At 40.6% G+C, this 19,906-nt stretch overlaps 2 protein-coding genes across 2 annotated transcripts; one reads left to right on the top strand and one right to left on the bottom strand.

Moving 5' to 3' along the window:
* The first annotated feature begins 57 nt into the window (after positions 1–57).
* hsp90ab1 (heat shock protein 90, alpha (cytosolic), class B member 1) lies at positions 58–6,614 on the top strand. Its single transcript, XM_034135449.1, has 12 exons — positions 58–193; positions 1,319–1,462; positions 1,643–1,849; positions 1,960–2,119; positions 2,360–2,493; positions 2,593–2,907; positions 3,004–3,169; positions 3,268–3,458; positions 4,531–4,678; positions 4,810–5,078; positions 5,636–5,969; positions 6,057–6,614. The coding sequence occupies exons 2-12, from the start codon at positions 1,319–1,321 to the stop codon at positions 6,173–6,175; spliced, it is 2,187 nt and encodes a 728-aa protein (XP_033991340.1). The 5' UTR covers positions 58–193; the 3' UTR covers positions 6,176–6,614.
* A 4,407-nt stretch (positions 6,615–11,021) lies between these two features.
* Positions 11,022–16,999, bottom strand: slc35b2 (solute carrier family 35 member B2). Its single transcript, XM_034135590.1, has 4 exons — positions 16,747–16,999; positions 14,618–14,805; positions 14,343–14,503; positions 11,022–13,130 (listed from the first exon to the last, which is right to left on the bottom strand). Exons 1-4 carry the CDS (start codon positions 16,764–16,766, stop codon positions 12,198–12,200), a joined length of 1,302 nt encoding a protein of 433 aa, XP_033991481.1. The 5' UTR covers positions 16,767–16,999; the 3' UTR covers positions 11,022–12,197.
* Between the last annotated feature and the right edge of the window lie 2,907 nt (positions 17,000–19,906).

A 19,906-nucleotide genomic window follows, 5' to 3' on the forward strand; every position in this document is an offset into this window, starting at 1 on the left:
ATTTTCTACCCAGACTGGTTCATCTAGTGGTGGATGGTGCACCGCGGAGGGATATGGCCGCACAGTGAAACGATTGTGTATAAAGATTCCGGTCTATTAAAAGGAAGTTCCTTTCCATTTCCCTGCGTCAGAGAGCAGAAGGGACTACACATTGGTTGCATTTTATTCAAGATAAGTCAACGGAATAAACAAGGTATGTACACGAGAGTTTTGCTTAATTGTGAATTACATTTTTCCCATTTTAATATTTGTTTTCTGCAAGTCACCATCGCTAAACTATGGCTGGATATAACCACGATGGGAGCTCATGAGTCACGACGATAACCTTAGCTTCATAACGTGGTCTACAGCTAGCATTTTCGTTTTCAACCTGTTTGTATCTCAAATGTTGTATAATGGTAAATTCTTACACAGTATTTTCGTCTACTGATACAATGTTCGATGCTGAACGGTGAATATATGCGACACTTTGCCGCACTACCAGGCCGGGCTTCGGTTTCACTAAAGCAGGTGTGGTGAAGATGACAACGGTGACTTGGGTTTATTTAACAGCCATGACGATTAAACACTCGATACGACTCGTCCAGATAAAAAAAAACATTCCTTAATTTCTATACCAACCCGTTCACATCGAGACATTTGACGTTAAACTCAAATTCTATAGCCGTTAAGCTACCGTTAACGGTGCTCTCTTTTGCGTCAACGATTTTCATCTCACGTCAATTCGACTAGGCTAACTTATATCAAACTGAATTCATGCTTATTGTTGTGTATATTGCTCTTGTACTTTGCTTTACACTACCTTCAATTACATTGTTTTGGCTTTTTTCCTAGGACAAAGCCGTGTTTTAGTAACTGCAGAGTGCTCGTCGTCGCTCAGAGGCTTTTAACGTTACACTGTAATAACGTTGTGATTACAATGAACTGTATAGAGCCGTATTCCCTAAATGTATTCTTAATTTCTTCTGTAGCTGTACCTCAGCACGTGTTTGCGGAATCCATTGTCTATCAGTCGACGCCATGTTGGCTAATGGCTACTTCCGCCGATTTGTAGCAACCCTATGGCAGCTGTCCCACATGTACGAAACTAGCTTGTGGATAGAAATGATGATCCTTTTGTGGGCCAATGAAAGCGAAAGAGTTAGCGCATTCAAAGTAGAAGGAATTTAACGCTAACGGCATTTTAGTCTTTCAAGGTCTATGTTTGTCAAGTATTGAGTCATTGTTTTTGGGTGTATATATAGATAAGCATATTGTGTACCCTTTTTAAAGCTTATGGCTGCTTATTAATAATTTACATTATTTCCTTTTTGTGCAGATGCCTGAAGAAATGCACCAAGAGGAGGAGGCTGAGACCTTTGCCTTTCAGGCAGAGATCGCTCAGCTGATGTCCCTGATCATCAACACCTTCTATTCCAACAAAGAGATCTTCCTCAGGGAATTGATCTCTAACGCCTCTGATGTAAGTGTGCAGGAAAATTGCATTGTTTTGATCGTTCATGCATACATGCACAGAACATTGAATAAATGCCTCTAGTGGCACCAGTCATAAATATGATACAAAATTATTAGAAACTTTCATGCTTCAAAATGATAACGCGTCTTGATGCCTTTTTTAATGTTTATTTTTTATTTTCTAAAGGCTTTGGACAAAATTCGTTATGAAAGCTTGACTGACCCCACCAAGATGGACAGCGGCAAGGATCTGAAAATTGAAATCATCCCCAACAAAGCTGAGCGCACCCTGACTCTCATCGACACTGGAATCGGCATGACCAAAGCCGACCTGATTAACAACCTGGGTACCATCGCCAAGTCCGGCACTAAGGCCTTCATGGAGGCCCTGCAGGTACTACAGTGGAACATGATTTAGAATCCTTGCAAAAACCTCCATGTAACCTCGGCATTAGTCCTAAATGCTGCTGTATACAAAGGTTATAACTTCTGTTTTCCTTAAAGGCTGGAGCTGACATTTCCATGATCGGTCAGTTTGGTGTGGGTTTCTACTCTGCCTACCTGTGTGCCGAAAGGGTCACTGTCATCACCAAACACAATGACGACGAGCAGTACTGCTGGGAGTCCTCTGCCGGAGGTTCCTTCACAGTCAAGGTTGACACAGGTAAGTGTCCTGGCACAGTTGAGACTGCAATGTTCCTAATCTGCTATTTACAAAACAGAAAATGTGACCTTGCTCACATTTTTTAGTGTAAACTTTTGGCATTCAGTAACATTGCTGAAAATGGTTATTTACATTAAGAATTTATGCTACTTAAACCTTTTTTAGTAGAGATATAGCCAAGCTCTTTCCTTTTTAACAAGACATTTTTAATTTTGCTCATGACTGTTCAATTATTCCCAGGTGAGCCCATCGGCCGTGGAACAAGGATCACCCTGCACATGAAGGAGGACCAGATCGAATACATTGAGGAAAAGAGGATCAAGGAAGTTGTCAAGAAGCACTCTCAGTTCATTGGCTACCCCATCACCCTGTTTGTAAGTATTCGATTGCCTCTTTTTAAACTCTTTTAATACGTTTGGCAAGTTTAAACCCTTTGCGTATCAGTGAAATTAAACTTTATTTATTTTTTGCAGGTGGAGAAGGAGCGCGAGAAGGAGATCAGTGACGACGAGGCAGAAGAGGAGAAGGCAGAGAAGGAGGAGAAGGAAGACAAAGAGGAGGGTGAGGAAAAGCCAAAGATCGAGGACGTGGGCTCAGACGAGGACGAGGACTCCAAAGACAAGGACAAGAAGAAGAAGAAGAAGATCAAGGAGAAGTACATCGACGAGGAGGAGCTGAATAAGACCAAGCCCATCTGGACCAGGAACCCCGACGACGTCACAAACGAAGAGTACGGCGAGTTCTACAAAAGTCTGACCAACGACTGGGAGGATCACCTGGCTGTGAAGGTAACCATGCCGACACACGAGCAGCTGAGCTGTTAAACGGTTCATATGTGACTGTAGGAAAAGCAAAACTAAGTGATTTATCTTTCTTCTTTGCAGCACTTCTCCGTGGAGGGCCAGCTGGAGTTCAGGGCCCTGCTCTTCATTCCCCGCCGGGCACCCTTCGACCTCTTTGAGAACAAGAAGAAGAAGAACAACGTCAAGCTGTACGTCAGGAGAGTCTTCATCATGGACAACTGTGAGGAGATCATCCCAGAGTACCTGAGTAAGTTATAAATAAACGTCATCCAATAGTTGTTTTGTTACCTGTATAGAAAGGCTGAATGGAATTTACAATAATCCATGTTTTCCTTTAATCTCCAGACTTTGTCCGTGGAGTGGTCGACTCCGAGGACCTGCCCCTCAACATCTCCAGAGAAATGCTGCAGCAGAGCAAGATCCTGAAGGTCATTCGCAAGAACATCGTCAAGAAGACTCTGGAGCTCTTCATCGAGCTGGCCGAGGACAAGGAGAACTACAAGAAGTTCTACGAAGGTTTCTCCAAGAACCTCAAGGTATTTATTAAAAACATTTTAAAACTACAAATAAAAGTCCCATCGTTCATAATGCACTCGTATCATCAGTGCATCTTCACGGATTAACAAGCTTGACTTTGTATTCTTTAATCCAGTGGTACCTTCTAGCTTTAAAGGGCAGGGCAGTTATAGCCATTCATTTTGAAACTCACAACGTAGCTTATGAATAGTTTCAGTATATTCCTTTTTTACTTAATCAACCAGTTGTGCATCACCTTGTGAACATAACGCTGTGCCGTGCTCACTTAACTGGCTGGACCCTACACTCGTCCATAAGTGGGTCAAAAAGGACCCGTATTAGAATAATATGTGTTTTTATGCCATTTGTCATTTTGGTTAAGAAAAATCACTTGTATTCTATTTTGGTTTCACTATTTATAATTTTAAACATTTTTTTTTACATTTAGAAAAAAAGCGTTTTGAACATATTGATGCAAAGATCTCCGCTATTCTGAGACCCTCACAGTATTCCAGTCCCTTTTCAAAACTCATCTCTTCTACTCATAGCCCACCCCCCATCAATCCATGCCGGTTGATCAAGTTTGATAGTCCTATACCCCCCATCCTAACCTTCACTTATATTGTAAAGAGATTTTGAGTCCTTGAAAAGCCCTATAAAAATATAATGTATTATTATTATTATACTGACAGGTATCAGATCTCGCTTTGTAAAATAATCTTCCTGAGAGGTGTCACTTGTGATGTAGTCTGTGTGGTCCACAGTGAATGTATTCCTGACAGCAACAGGTGATAAGAATCAAAGGTTCCCATAGGATTTGAATGGCATGATATCCAAAACAGGTGTTTTGAGGAATAGCTGGAATATGAAATGATAAAAAAAGTAATTACAAAGATACTTCAAGAAAACCACCTCAACGGGTCAAAAAAGACCCACTTATGCATCTAAGGGTTAAGTAATGTTACATGACAAGTAACTTGTGCCAAGAGTGTGTCCTACTAAAAGCCCATTCAGCTGGGTGATCTATAATTGTGAGAGGCTTCTGGGCGATTGTTTTTGAATGAGCGTGTAATCATCATTTTGTCTCTGAAGCTTGGAATCCACGAAGACTCTCAAAACCGCAAGAAGCTGTCCGAGCTGCTGCTGTACCATAGCTCCCAGTCTGGAGACGAGGTCACCTCCCTCACAGAGTACGTCACCCGCATGAAGGAGAACCAGAAGTCCATCTACTACATCACTGGTGAGTTGGTCTCTGAGGGAACCTGTTGTTGTAGTGACTTCTTAGCCATTAGGAAATGAGGCTGCATATGGGAACATGAGAATGATTTCTGTCAGCATAAAACTGATCATCTCCTCACTTGACTTTGTTAGGTGAAAGCAAGGATCAGGTGGCCAACTCCGCCTTCGTGGAGCGCGTCCGCAAGCGTGGCTTCGAGGTCCTGTACATGACGGAGCCCATCGACGAGTACTGCGTCCAGCAGCTGAAGGAGTTCGACGGCAAGACCCTGGTGTCTGTCACCAAGGAGGGTCTGGAGCTGCCAGAGGATGAGGAGGAGAAGAAAAAGATGGAGGAAGATAAGGCCAAGTTTGAGAACCTCTGCAAGCTCATGAAGGAGATCCTTGACAAGAAAGTAGAGAAGGTCAGTAGTTTGAGTGAGCCAAGATTCATGTTGCACTCGAAGATCGGAAACAGTCAATCCACATGTACACAGCCTGTATTAAAAGTTGATGTCCCTTGGCTCTTCAGTACTGAGGACAGACATATTTAACTTGAGACATTTTATGAATGAATATTCCTAGTTCCAGTCCTTGTAACGGCAGCTGATGGTGTTTTGTTTGGCAACAGGTGCTCTAACTGGTCCTTAAGTATTCTGGTGAGTCTGATGCAGCTGCAAGGAGGCCCCTAGTCTGTCCTGAATGACTATTTAATTAGAGATGGGTTTTTGGAGAATATAACTTAGAGTGTGATCTAACAAATGCCTGTTGAGTTTGTGTTGCCTGTTAAATGTGTTACAGTGTGTGTATACAATTGGTCTACGTTTACTAGACTTTTACATTTGGTTGAATTTGCCATGCTGGTGTGTTGAGCATTTTTCTAACATGACTGTTCTGCATGGTTTTGATTAACTTGACTTTTGGAATCCACCTGTAGTTAAAACACTATGTATGTTTTGCTCACGTCTGCTGTCTCTTCCAGGTGACCGTGTCAAACAGACTGGTGTCCTCACCCTGCTGCATCGTGACCAGCACCTACGGCTGGACGGCCAACATGGAGAGGATCATGAAGGCCCAGGCTCTCAGGGACAACTCCACCATGGGCTACATGATGGCCAAGAAGCACCTGGAGATCAACCCCGACCACCCCATCGTGGAGACTCTGAGGCAGAAGGCCGACGCTGACAAGAACGACAAGGCCGTGAAGGACCTGGTCATCCTGCTGTTCGAAACCGCCCTGCTGTCCTCAGGCTTCTCCCTGGACGACCCACAGACCCACTCCAACCGCATCTACAGAATGATCAAGCTCGGCCTGGGTAAGGGAGACGCAGCACATTAGTGATAGTAATGTTTACGTGCCTATTACTTCAATACATACCTAACGAATATTGTTGTACCTGTAGGTATCGATGACGACGACGCCCCCATCGAGGAGGCTGCCTCTGCAGCCGTCCCAGACGAGATTCCTGCCCTAGAAGGCGAGGGTGAAGATGATGCATCACGCATGGAAGAAGTCGATTAAACCAACGTTCCCCCCCTGAAGATTTCTAACACTTTAGCCTCACTTTTCAATTGTTCATCCTTTAAACTGCAGTAACTGCAAAACAAATAGTCATTCATGTTGTTTGGTGGACCAATGTTGCTCTTGCGTCCGGAGCATTACTCTGCAAGACTGTTTTGAGAAAAGCTGTTTTGGTTTTTGCTGTAATAAGTTCATGGTGACAACACATATGTTTTAAAGAGTACCCTGTTGCACTGAGTTTTAAATGTTGGAGCGGTTATGTGTGAACATGGGAATGGTACATTCCATATCAGATCAGGTCTGGTGGAGGGTGGGTTCTGCTCATGTGCAACACTGCACGCTGCATGGAGAGAGGACTGTAAGATTCCTTTGCCTGAGTCCAGGCTTGTCTGTATTCCAAGTCTTGTTTTGCAAAAAAGTAAAAGATGTAATACCTATATTCTGTCGTGGTTGTATTCATTCATATGTGATTATCTGGCTTTGCTAAATATGTACTTACTATCCTACACACTAATATAAATGTTCAGCTTTAGGATTGGCTTACTTGACATTAGATAAGCCAATGTAGTAATTTACAACAATAGTATGACACACTTAATTGAAAATAGTATCAAAGTGACCACTAGGTGGAGACATGCTCCATAAATTCGATACTACAATTACAGTGAAGGTCTTCTCTCACCAGTTAAAGTATATCGGTTAAACTAAGGACTGGGTTAGGAAATGCCCGGTACATCTAGAATTGGGATGGCAAAGGCTGTTGTAAATTACTTTGAAATCTGATATGGCCTGTAATGAAGGTGAAATGTAACTTACTACATTTTCCCGTTTACATCTGCCTTTCAAGTGCTTGGTTTGTTGATTCCCAAATATTTTTTTTGCAAAAGCTCTTATAAAAAATGTTTTAGTTTGAAGTGAGTATGTTGAGAAGGGTTACACATTTTATGATTTCAGATAAACATTTTCTTAATATCTTGCCTTAAATGACAGATGCTCACCTGTTAAACCAGACCGTGTTCTGCTCTGTGTCCTGGCTAGATTAACCTGAAATTAGATTTGAACTGCATTATGTGTGACATGAGAAATAGGTATCATAAAAACATATTAAACACGTGTCACCAGGAACTGAGAAATACGGGTTCATTCACAAATGTGTTTTAACTTCCAAAGTAAGAAATACAAAGTGTTGCCAGCAGCCTGTGAATATAGCAATGAGCATTAATGTGTCACATGGACAGATTGAGATTGTAATATAAGGCCTTTTAGCTGAATCGGAGACTTTCTTGAAGCAGTGAGGCTGAACTCTTTGGGAAATGTGAAGCAGGTAGATTCCAGGAAGTCATGTGTTTCGTACAAGTTTCAGGGGGCGGTCTATTCTCATCAGTGAAGTGTGGGTGTCTGTCCATATATATATACACACACACACACACACACACACACACACACACACACACACACACACACACACACACACACACACACACACACACACACACACACACACACACACATCAAAGTGATAGTAGGGAAACTTTTGCTGTGTCATTCAGAAACATGCTGAAAATTACAACTCTTTTGGACACCTTTAGCACCTCTTTAACTTGACCACTTTCTTAGTTTTGTTAGGTATTCAAATAATTTGCATTAAAGAAAATACTTTGTATCCATGTTCAAGAACACACTTCATAATGAAAATTAATTAGAACATATATTTTTAACATTTTATATGTACACCATTTTAGCTTCACAAACCAGAAACAAATGTGGCCAAGTGCAAAAGAAATTGACGTTTTAACATTTATATTTAAATGATCCCTGGACACATGTTTAAGATAATTTGCTAGGATGCAGAGTTCAAGAAAAGCTATTAATTTCTACAAAATAGTATTGCCTACATCTGGCCATTTACTGTAAGTGTAACACTTCAAACCAAGTCTGCAAATAGTTTGAAAATAAATTTGTTTAAAAAAATAGTGCAATACTCGCAAAATACAATCTTGGTTAGACAGGATGCAGATGTCTGGAACCGAAAGTCCACAGTAAAAGTGCCTAAATATTAATGATCTATAGTGTTTTTATATTTGCAGCAAATCAAAAGAGAAACTGGGGAGAAAAAGGTGAAAAAATGCATAACTGGCATATAGGAAATGTTCTTATTGGTGACGTCAATGTACCAACGTCTCTGTTTGTTTCACCTGATGGAAAATGTCCTGGTTCATTTCATCAAGAGTCAGCACAGGCTTCCCTTATATAATTAAAGGTGCATGTGGTGCGACTAGAAAAGACTTCCTGTGGAAACATTTGACTCCGGTGTACTGTGTACATGTGTTCTGTGTGTGTGTGTGTTACTGGGTGGGCTGGTGTGTTACATTCACTTACAGTGACACAGTTCTTGTGACCTTGAGTGTCCTGTCGCCTCTTCTCTGTGTTTTTGGCTAAGTGATACAAAAAGGCCAAGAAATCTGTACAAATGTGTCCTACTCTTCCTGTATCTGTGTGCATATTTTATAGTGACTTTGTGACTATGTATATTAGTCTGTTAGGTATCCAGGACATTTACATTGTAAGATGTCAGAAAAAAGGGAACCCACTTTGTTGGGCACATTAGGCATGGTGTTACTTCTCATATTACCACAGCAATTGGTAGATACTAGAGACAAAAACATGAGTATAACACCCACACAGTGTAGGAAGGAAGCAAGATGAAGAGAAATAAAGAATATATCGTAAAGTACGCAGAAAGCCACAAAAAAGATTTCAGACGAGGTGTGAGAGTCACACACGGTCACACTGTGTTTGTGTTCCACATGTACAGTAAAGGAGTGCGGGGGTGGGGGATAAAGGTTAGAAAGGTGGCCCTGCTAGTGGTTTAAACCCCAAAAACTATAGATAGCAGAAGTTCAACAAGGTAAATAGTTTTTTTTAGTTTACTCCTGGTGATAAGATTGATAGCAAGCACTTATAGTTTAAAATAAGTAATAAAGCTAACGCTGCCTGCCTGCTAACTTAGCTTAGCACAAAGACTGGAAACAGCTAGTGTGGCTCTGTCGAATAGTAATGGCTCGATCTGGTGGAAAATAGTAAAAACTTAGATTTTGTAATTCATGCAAGGCCTGTTTAAAGCCTCAGAACCAATACATGTGTTTAGTGGGTTCAAATGATGACATTTGTGTCTTTAGTCTTTATTTTCCCTACAAAGTTTATTTTCAAGTCATAGGAGCTGAGGTTGAGCTTAAAAAATCCGGGGGGAAAAATCAACCTCATAGCCTTGCCAACAGAGCCAAGAAGATTGAAAAATGAGTGGCCGAAGAAGTCTCCAGTCTGAGACAATGCTTAAAGGTCCCCTTTTTTTCATCAGTAAATTATAGGTCTCAGATATATACAAAACATGTCTCTGAAGTGTTTGGCTCCAAATACCAAACAGATCATTGTAGCATCCCATAAACCCCTCTGTTTCAGCCTCGTTTCAAAAGTGCTGATTCTGTGTCTGTTACTTTAGATGAAAATAAGGAGGGGGGTGTTGGTTGGTGATTGGCTAATGGTTACACAAGCCAAAAAATCTTTATGACATCATAATGTGGCCAAAATCTGATCAGCTCATTTTCAGACAGGTTTTTATATAAATGGATCAGGACAAAAAGTGAGAGAATCTTTTTTCCTGAAACTTTCAGAATCTCTTTACACAGAGGGGACACATGTTGATGTATAACAGACATGAAAAAGTGGATTTTTCATAATAGATCCCCTTTAATCTACTATTCTCATCTAACTCTCAGCAAGAAAGTTATGTACGAAACAAAATGGCTAACTTTCCCGCCTTTGACAAAACCAGGACTCCTCCACCATATCAGCCACTCTGTGACGTATTAACAAAACTAAAAGTGTTTCTAGAAGCTCCCGACGTATGCCCGAAAATGTCAGCTCTTGCGAATACGAGTTACGATAAAAAACACTCATCTATCCCAGTAGTCAGAGCGAGATCCCGTAGTGACTGGTTGTTGGGGCTGAAACCGGGGGTCTGCACGTCTGCGGCCTCTCTCACCTCCACATATCTTTGGTTTGTCCTTTTCAGATCATTCAAAAGAGGACTGCAGACGCTCACATCGTGACGCACGGCTCCAAACTTGATGGGGTGTAGGACGTTGTGAAATGAGATGTGCGGGGAAATTCCCCCATCGAGCAGCTGTGAGATCAATACAACAGGGGGAAACCTTTTCACACAATTCACAGTCAAATACGCTCTTCATTCTGATGTTCAGTGAATCATTACAGTGGTCTTGATTATGAATCAGTGTGCAAAGAGCAGCGACGTTTCGAAAATAACATATTTTCTTGATAAGACTGGAAAGAGAGGAAGGGATATCATGACCTTTTGAGATGACACCCAACTCTATTTAGAAACCCCTTTAAGCCCTGGAAAACGGAACTGAAAATTCCTCCAAGATTGAAAATGATTGGTCTGTGTATAGAAATAACCAGACCATCTCAAAATGTGACACTTAAGGGGAGACATTTGGGTGTAATGCTTACGTCTGTGCTTCTGATTTTAGCCACTTTTAGCATTGCAAATTAGCATTACCAGTCACACCGAAGTCTGGCGAAACTAAAAATGTCTCAACATCATCTCGGTGGATTGCCATAACATTTTTTACCCAGTCTCAGAGGAGGAACCCTAAAGAATTAGTTAATCCTCTGACTTTTAGTATAGTCCCATCATCAGGTCAAATTTAAAATATGCATAAAAAAATGATACATAAATAAGGTTATTGTGTTATCTTCAAAGCAAACGGCACTAAGCGTGAGGTGAATCCACAAACAATGTGAAACACTACAATAAAATACTTCATTTCAAAGTGTTAAGTTAATTTAATATGTTTTTATTATTAATCCAGTTACCAGAGGAAAAAGTAGAATGATAAAAACAAGGTACCAGTAACATTGCATTTCCTTTGTAAGCTTTTCTGTTCTTCCAAATTCCTTCCTGGGCCGACATTATCTTCACATCCTTATGATGGAAACGACCATCATCATCATCATGATCACTCTTCCGAACATTCATATGCAACGGTGAAAACACATGAAGCAGTCCTTTTACAAAAGTACACAACAGACAAGTTGGAAATAAACGATGACTAAGAGATATATTTACAAGACTTATTAGCTCCAAGTTAAAACATAAAGTAAGATCTGTGTCGAGACAACTAAGAAAATCTTAAAATAATGCCGTGCAAAAAAAGTACCCACAGCAGCATCTGGTTCAGCGATGTCGGGGTAAAAGGAAACCGTTTGTAAGTGGTGCGCTCTTTATTAACTGTTGTTCAACACCTTCTCTTAAAGCTGGTAGCATGTGGAACATGTTAATAAACCTTAAAATGATGTTTCCGGCTGTTTGCAGCTTTACAAGATAAAATCCCTCATTAAGACACATAAAGGCCCCTGCTCTCCAACATGGAGGACTGTGAGATACGCATCTGGCTATTGTGACTAAAAGATAACTCAACAGATAATACGTGTTTAAATACTTGGGATAAAGTTTAAAAGGATCAGAGTGTAGGATTAAGAGGATTTAGTGGCATCCTGCATTGAAGTTGCAGATTGAAACATAATAACCGCTTATAACGTAATGCTTAGCCAGACAGCTCATACATTTTCAGGGTCACAGTGACCTGTAAATCGGCTGCACAAGCCACGTACGGTGTTTTTGGAAAAATATTCTACTGTTTAAGAGTGAAAGAGGTGAAGAGGCAGTTTGCAAAGTTCATGGTCTGGGACTCGTGTATAAGACAATCTTACAGGCACTCATAACTTCTGTGACTGCTGACCTGACAAATCACATGGACCCCTGGGGGTCAACTTGGTGTAAGAGTCAAAACTGCAGAATCCCTTTCTGTACCATTGCTAAGGAAAACAAAAACCCATGGAAAAGAACATTTAAAAAAACCCAATAGATACACACAAATAGACCAAAAAAGCACCACAGAAAACGTGGTCTCAGTTCCCAGTTTCGCGAGACTCCGAAGTGCTACACCTTCTGTCCGAGCGGCGCCGCTAACCTCCGGCCTGACTTCATGCGGCTACGTGCGTACACCCGTAAGAAAAGTGCCAAGAAAACGACCCCAACACCAAATCCACCTATTATGGTGACTGCGTGACCGTAGAGGAAACACGAGAGCAGAATGGCGATGGCCTGTCGCAGGGTCATGATGATGGTGAAGACCGCGGCACCAAACTGGCTGATGGTGTAGAAGATGAAGAGCTGGCCGCACGCCGAGCACACGGAGAGCAACACGGCGTGAAAGGCGAACTCCGAGTGGCGCGTCATGAAGGCCACCGAGTCGAAGAAGGCCCCCTGCTCCAGCAGAGAGCCCACGGTGAACAGGCAGGAGAACAGGTTCACCCCGAACATCATCTGCACCGACGACATCTTGTACTTGAACAGGTTGTCCTGCCAGTTGGAGGTGAAGCTGTCGAACACGATGTAGCCGATGAGGATGACGACCCCGCTGAAGGTGGTGACGGTGGACGGTTGCTTGCTGGGCGTGCTCGACAGCAGGAACATGCTGACGCCCAGCGAGATCAGCACGGCCGTGAAGTACTCCCAGTACTCGTAGCTCTTGTGGGAGACGATCTTCCCCATGAGCATGACCGGAATGACCTTGGAGGCCTTGGCCAGGACTTGCGTGGGGAAGCTGATGTACTTCAGGGCCTCGTACTGGCACCAGCTGCTCATGATGTTAGAGAGCGAGGCGAAGGAGTACTTGTACATGGGCGCTCCGTGGCGAGGCTGCTTGAACATCAGGCACCACAGCCCGGACACGGTCAGAGCCAGGATCCGGTTCATGAACACCAAGAACTGAGAGTCTTTGAACTTCTCGCCCGCCTCTTCTGGAGTCGTGGATCCGTACGAGCGCGTCATCACCCTCTCCTGCAGGACGCCCCATGTCAGGTACGATACCTAAGAATAAGAACATTTGTGATATCGATATTTTTTTAAAGCAATTCCAGTTCTGTTGAAAAGTGGAGCACTGAAGGTGATTATTGCATTTTGAGCAGAGATTCTTTTGTAACGTAAACCTAGAGATTTGTACCAGGAGAGAGTTAACTTATACTAAACTACTTTTACCTTTTGTGTATTGACAGGTTTTTTGACAAAGGAACTGTGTTGATGATTATTGAAACAGTGAAAAAACGTAAAAGCTGGTTTTGAGATTTACATTGATTATATTGAGTGTAAAAGAAGTATGTCTTACAGCAATATATAATAAATGCTGTTTGACTAAAGTCTTGTGGGTTTGTAATAATTAGGTTTTGTATGTCAATAAATAGTAATCATTTTCTAAATCGCTGTTGATAATATATAAACTTCATCGCATGGTGCAAAAACAGGTATAATGTTCCCACCACTGCTTGGTCTGGAGCTGGAGTCGCTAAATGGTCATTTGTCCTGTGAAAACAGTTTCCCTAATTACATGACATGTCACTTGTTAGACGCTTTTATCCAAAGCGACTTACATACTCAATACTGTGGACAATCACCACAGGAGCCATTTGGGGTGAAGTGTCTTGCCCAGGGACACAACGACATGCTGACTGCAGTGGGGTTTGAACCTGTGACCCCCTGATTCGAACTCCAACGCACAACCCACTGCGCCACACGCCTCGTTTCCCCTAATTACGCATCAAAACAGACACGGACCAACATAACCATTCATTTGCAGTCGTGTTTCTTGCCACGTAAAACTCTGATTTGGTCTCCATAACCTCCTCTCCAGCTACTTAGAGTAAAGTGGTAAACCTAAAAATAACATTTAGCATCTGTGTAAGTAGATGGTGATCTCATTGTCAATAGGAGTGACCCCTTACCTTTACATGTAGTTATTAAGTATACAAATATTGATTGTAATGCAGCCTTAAGGTAGATCAGTTTGATGAAGAGCTTGATTTTAAAGTAGGTGAAGAGTGGCCTTCAGAGTTTCCTAACAGCACCTCCCTTTGAACAAACTCAACCTGAGCATATTTTACATTTGAGAGTGGGCCGACAGCAGGTAAAGCAAACATACAACATCCTTCTCTACGGCAAACAGAAAAAGCATTATATCGTATTATAGGGATTAGACCACATGTAAGGATACGTATTCAATGAGTGTACTTTAAGGAGGATCCCTACCTGAAGCCCAGCCGCACAAAAGATTAATTTGACGACCTGTTTCACCGACGAGCCTGAATCAGCCTCGTTCCTGGGTGTTACCGACACGTCATCCAACAGACCTGTTTTAGCCTCACTGCCAAACACGCAGGTCTTAATGAGAGGGAAGCAAATCCCGCTACCTGAGAGAAAATACAAAATACAAAATTAAGAATAAAGTGGACGAGGAAGGAACTACAACAAGAAGTGTTTGTTTTTTAATTGGCATACATCGATTGGTGTTCACAAGTACAAACCTGTTTCTAAGTAATTGGTGCGCTTGAAGTAGCTAATGAGGAAGTAGCCAGGGATGATGATGGTGGAGTATCCCAGTACATTGACGAGGAAGCGGAAGAGCCACACATCGTGCCAGCCTTCCAGTAGTGATGCCTCCTCTGCAGCCACAAGGGAAGGGAGGAGAAGCAACACAAGTGCAGGCCAAACCCTGAGAAAAGGTAACAAGTATGTTTATTAGACAACATTTTGGAGAACACGCTGTAGCAACTCAGATTGTTTTCTCTATGTAATATATAGAAAACATAATCAATACATTAACATAAAAAAATCACACTACTATCCATTATAACAATGCTGATGATAGATATTTTGATATGTGCTTACTACTTTCTTAAGCTTATCTTTATTCATAAAAAAGCTTATAAACTGATAATACCAATGTTGTAAAGCTAATGTGTTAGCATAGCATCTGAATTTCACAATACCTCTTTACTCATCAAATTGAATCCTTTGGAAATAATGTATTGTGAAATTGAAATGTATTTCACAATCAATAACTGAAACAAAATGACAACAACAACAATATATATATATCAAAGTGTTTGTCCATAGGTTTGGCAAAGCTTCAAAAACTCAAGATCCTACATTTCCCATAATGCCACTTAATTGATAACATATTTCATGAACGCTTCCTGTGAGAAAAACGCCTTCTAACTTTCTCTAGTTTGTACTGCAAGCTTGCTATTAAAAAAACGTCCAAGTCTCCAAGCTGTAGCCGTCTGGCCAACAATGGATGTATTCAAGATAACGTTCAAAAGTGGCGCCTCATTGAGTCCTATAACAGTTCACTGGATGCAAATATATTCAAATATACCGTCTGGAAACAGCCTGTTCTGCCATTTTTGCACGAAAAGAGCACCCACAAGCAGATTAAGTAACACTGATAACTCAACCAAGGACACCTGTAATGAAAACCTTTTCTTATTTTCAAAAAGGTGTGCTCCTTGCTGTCGTGGCACTGAGTGTATATATCCCATTCAAAGTGAGGCAGGGCCTCCTCCCAAGGGGGAGCCCGACTCACACAGAGTGTCTTTGTGTGGGCCAGCAGTCCACTGCAGAGAGACCTGGGCTGTGAACAAGCAACTTATTACATGAAGGAATGCAGTGTACTGGCTGGGCGTCAAACCCACAGAGAGAGAGCTGCCAGAAACATACCTGGGAGAGAAAGAGTGTGTTGTACCACATACATGACAGCAGATCGTATGGAGTGAATCCCTCCTGACAACTATGTCATTATTACTACCTGGCTGCTGGAGGGTGAGGTATGGACATGTATCCATGGTAATCAAACACATCAGTCCAGAGGGAAAAACCCAGAGTGGTGTTGCAATCAATTATGTGAATTGTAATCATATGGTATCACATGCAGCACTTGAATGGGTGTTAACTCCTATCAAAACAAAGTAAATAATAACCAGTGGTGTAAAGTAACTAGGTAGATTTACCCAAGTGCTGTACTTAACTTCAATTTTGAGGAACTTTTACTTATCATGAGTATTTCTATTTTCTGCTACTTTGTACTTCTACCCCACTACATTTCGGATGTAAATCGTGTACTTTTACTCAAATACATTAACTTTATACCTTGAATTACTGCTCGTATTTAAATTAATGATGTGAAATATAATTCAACACTTAAATCAGACTTTAGTTACACCTGGAGTAAAATTCACAAGCTACCTTCCCGCATATAAAGTCAATAAAACTAGCTGCACCTTTACCAGTTGTGATAAACACATGAATGCACCAATAATCATAAAAAAAACACGTCATATAAAATTCTGAAATGGGCCTTAGTACTTTTACTTTTGGTATTTTCAGTATATTTTGATGCCAATAGGCTACTGTTACTTGAGTAACATTTTGATTGCAGGACTTTTACTTGTAATAGAGTATTCCTACACTCAACACATCAACTTTAACTCAGGTCTGATATCTGTGTAATTATTCCACCTCTTTTAATAGCGAATAATAAAAACATGTTCACTAGAAAACAAATAAACAGTCAGCAGAGCCTACATAAAGAACTCATTTTTAACACGGCTTTTTCTACAGTAAGCTAACATTTAGTCTTGGTGTCTACCATTACCTCCATGAAAAAGATGGCATTTTCTCCACTCTCGGTGGCCCGACACCTGGAGCAGCTCACCCGCCGACTGACTCAAGCGTCCCCGCTGGAACAGAGCATGAAGGTCCGGCAGGTAACGATATTTTAATAATAATTATTAGGGGATTGTCTTGTTCCGGACTAGCTGCCTTTTAGCTCTAATGTCTTCAACTTATCCTCAATGGCCGATGTGTTCACTTTGAGCAGGAAAGCCCCCCTCCTCTTTGCTCAACACCAGGAGGATGCCGGAGCACAGCGCACCCCCGACGGCAGCGCCCCTGTCGGTGAGGAGGAAGAACTGCAAGGAAAAGCCGGTTTACTTGTCGAGCACATTTCAGTACACAAATGAAAGCTGTATTGTTATATGCACAGTAGCTACAGCAGGGGCGTCCGAACTTTTTTCACCGAGGGCCACATACAGAAAAATATTCGATGGGCCGGGCCGCTCACTAGGTGAGGTATATTGCCTCATAGGTTAAGTTATAAGTTAGCCAAATCAATCAAAAGTAGGTAAATTATGCTTGATACTTGGATCTGCTTTAAGAAAAATAAACAGCCTACATCCCAGCTCTCCAGAGAGTTTCATTTAATTTGTTAGCAGCTCATCCCTTACAACAGGAGCCCCAGATTGATTATCATAAGAGGAAATAGGAAGGGTATATTTCAAGTTTGTTATGTATATAAGTTATTGTTTTTTTTTCTTATCGACTTAGATTTGTTAGAACATATTTTCAAATGTAATTGACTGCATTTATTGTAAATTGGGCTTATTAACACATGAACACTATACTGTTCAACATATGTTTACAGATATATGTAATAAGTACAATACAAGAAAAGCTCAAGTTTCATTTGTGGCCGTAGTCCATTATTCTTTTTGAATTTGCGGGCCGCATTTGGCCCCTGGGCCGTAGTTTGGACACCCCTTCAAGGTTCAAGGTTCAAGGTTTTTATTTTGTCATACGAACATAGCTACAGTGTAGTTATGACGATGGAAATCGTAGGTCACAGGCTTCTCCAACAGTGCAACACAATAAAACAGGTAAACAGAAAAATATAGTGCAAGTAAATAGTAAATAGTAAATACAAAAAGAAAAATAGTTTAAAAAAGTGAAATAGTGAAATAGTGCAATAAGAGTCTATATGCAAGTTATTGGAATATGATATATTAGATAAATAGATAAACAATTTCTAAATAGCAGCCAGATGATGGGCTACAGTGTAGTTATGGCAATTCAAATCTTAAGACCAAAACTCCTCCAAAAATGCTACATAAATATATAATCATATAAGTCATTAAATGAATAAAACCCCCCCAATAAAAATAGCAAGAAGAAACAGAGTAAAAATTAAATAGTGTACGATTATGTTGCAAGACCAATGTGCAAGTAATGCAGGATTCTACACACATGTAAAATAGAATAATATAAACAAGAATAGAATGTAAAATTAAATACTGAAGTGATACATATGCTACATTATTATAACAGAAAAGGAAATTGAGTGTACTCTTACCACTTTGTTGCATACAAATGAGTGTCAGTGTCATGTTGTGAGCAGACCTATTCTCTTATAGTGTCCCTGCTCAACTGGTTCATTCTTTGACATACATTTGTGTGAAACAAAGGTAATAATACCTTACTTTGGGAAAATGATCCTTCCCTGGCATTTCTTCCTATTATTAATTGAATGGCCAAATATCTTGGGACAATTACTGATACGTTGACCTTTGAAATTCGATAGGTGGGTAACTTTCCTTGAAAAACAGGAACAAGTTACTATTAGAATGTGAAGTAAAATTGCAGGGAAAAAGTATGACCTATCTTATGTGTACAAGGTCAACCACATGTAAATTCAGCTACTCCATATTTTCCATACCCTTTTGTTGTTATTTTAATTTATACTCACGCTTTTTAAAATCTTGTTATCCTTGTGTGAACTCTTACCTGTCCTTTCCTTGGTGTGATGACTGTACAACTGTTGGCTGAGCAACAAATTGCACCTCAGGAATAAAATAAAAAATCCCTATAAAGATTAAATAGGTAGATACAAGATAGATAATGATATGCTTTAGGTTCAGTCAAAGGTAGAGTTGTTATCCTGGCGCTGCTGCCTGCCTGTTCTCCTCAGAGGGTGAAAGTCCCAAACTTTAAGCATGATCAACAAGGAAATAGAGTAGAGAAAAAACAGTAACACAAAAGGTCCAAACTCCAGGAACATTAGTGGCATAAAGAGAAAGGAGACCAAGGAATTTTTGTTTTTTTGGCCTGAAGCACACTTCAAGTCCTCTCCATGCACCTTGAATCTGTTTGAGGTTGTGCCAGAAACTCCCTAACAACACATGAAGTCCTCAAAGAGTTCCACATCGACTAGCTTCAACATTAAAATGCACATGCAGTGGTAAAGAGGTTGGAAAAGACTGACTTTATTCACACTTATGATACTTTGCTGACAATATAACGTAATGAAAGCACATGTGGAGCTCGTACTGATGACGGCTCTGTTGCCAGTGAGTAAGCATTAAAACTAAATGACACATCTAAAGAAAATGCATGATTAATAGATTACACCTGTTCATTTGTCTTCTATGACGTGTCAAAAGTCTTTGCAGGACCTTTACTTGTAATGAATGAGATTTACATTGTACAGTGTTTTTCTTTCTTCCTCTTCTGATCAGATTGACTTACCAAAACCTTTTGATAGAGATAAACATGAATGTAGTGAATGTGCACTTCTCATTATGTTATTTCATTCATGTTTACATTCAGTTGATACATTTGCTCTATATTTTAACTTGCACTATTGCATGTCAATTCGAGTTTTTCTTTTAGTTGTGATTTTCTTTTTTTAATATACGTTTAATGAGCATTGTTCGAGAGAGCCTAAGATCCAAGATTTGTATTATAGACGGCCGTTTCACTGTTGTTCTTGTGCATATGATATTAAAGAACTCAATCTTGACAATTTAGCCTAATTATGTTATTTCCAACATGATTAAAAGCAGCATTTACCTACATACAAGTCTTTTAAAATTAGAAAATGATTAAATGTTTTCTATTTTCAACATAAAACACAACTAATGCCACCAGTTTTTGACACAAACTAAGGTTGCAGTCTCACTGATGCATCAATTAAACAGCCC

This window comes from Trematomus bernacchii, unplaced genomic scaffold (genome assembly GCF_902827165.1).
Source record: "Trematomus bernacchii unplaced genomic scaffold, fTreBer1.1, whole genome shotgun sequence".
Taxonomy (NCBI): Eukaryota; Metazoa; Chordata; class Actinopteri; order Perciformes; family Nototheniidae; genus Trematomus; species Trematomus bernacchii.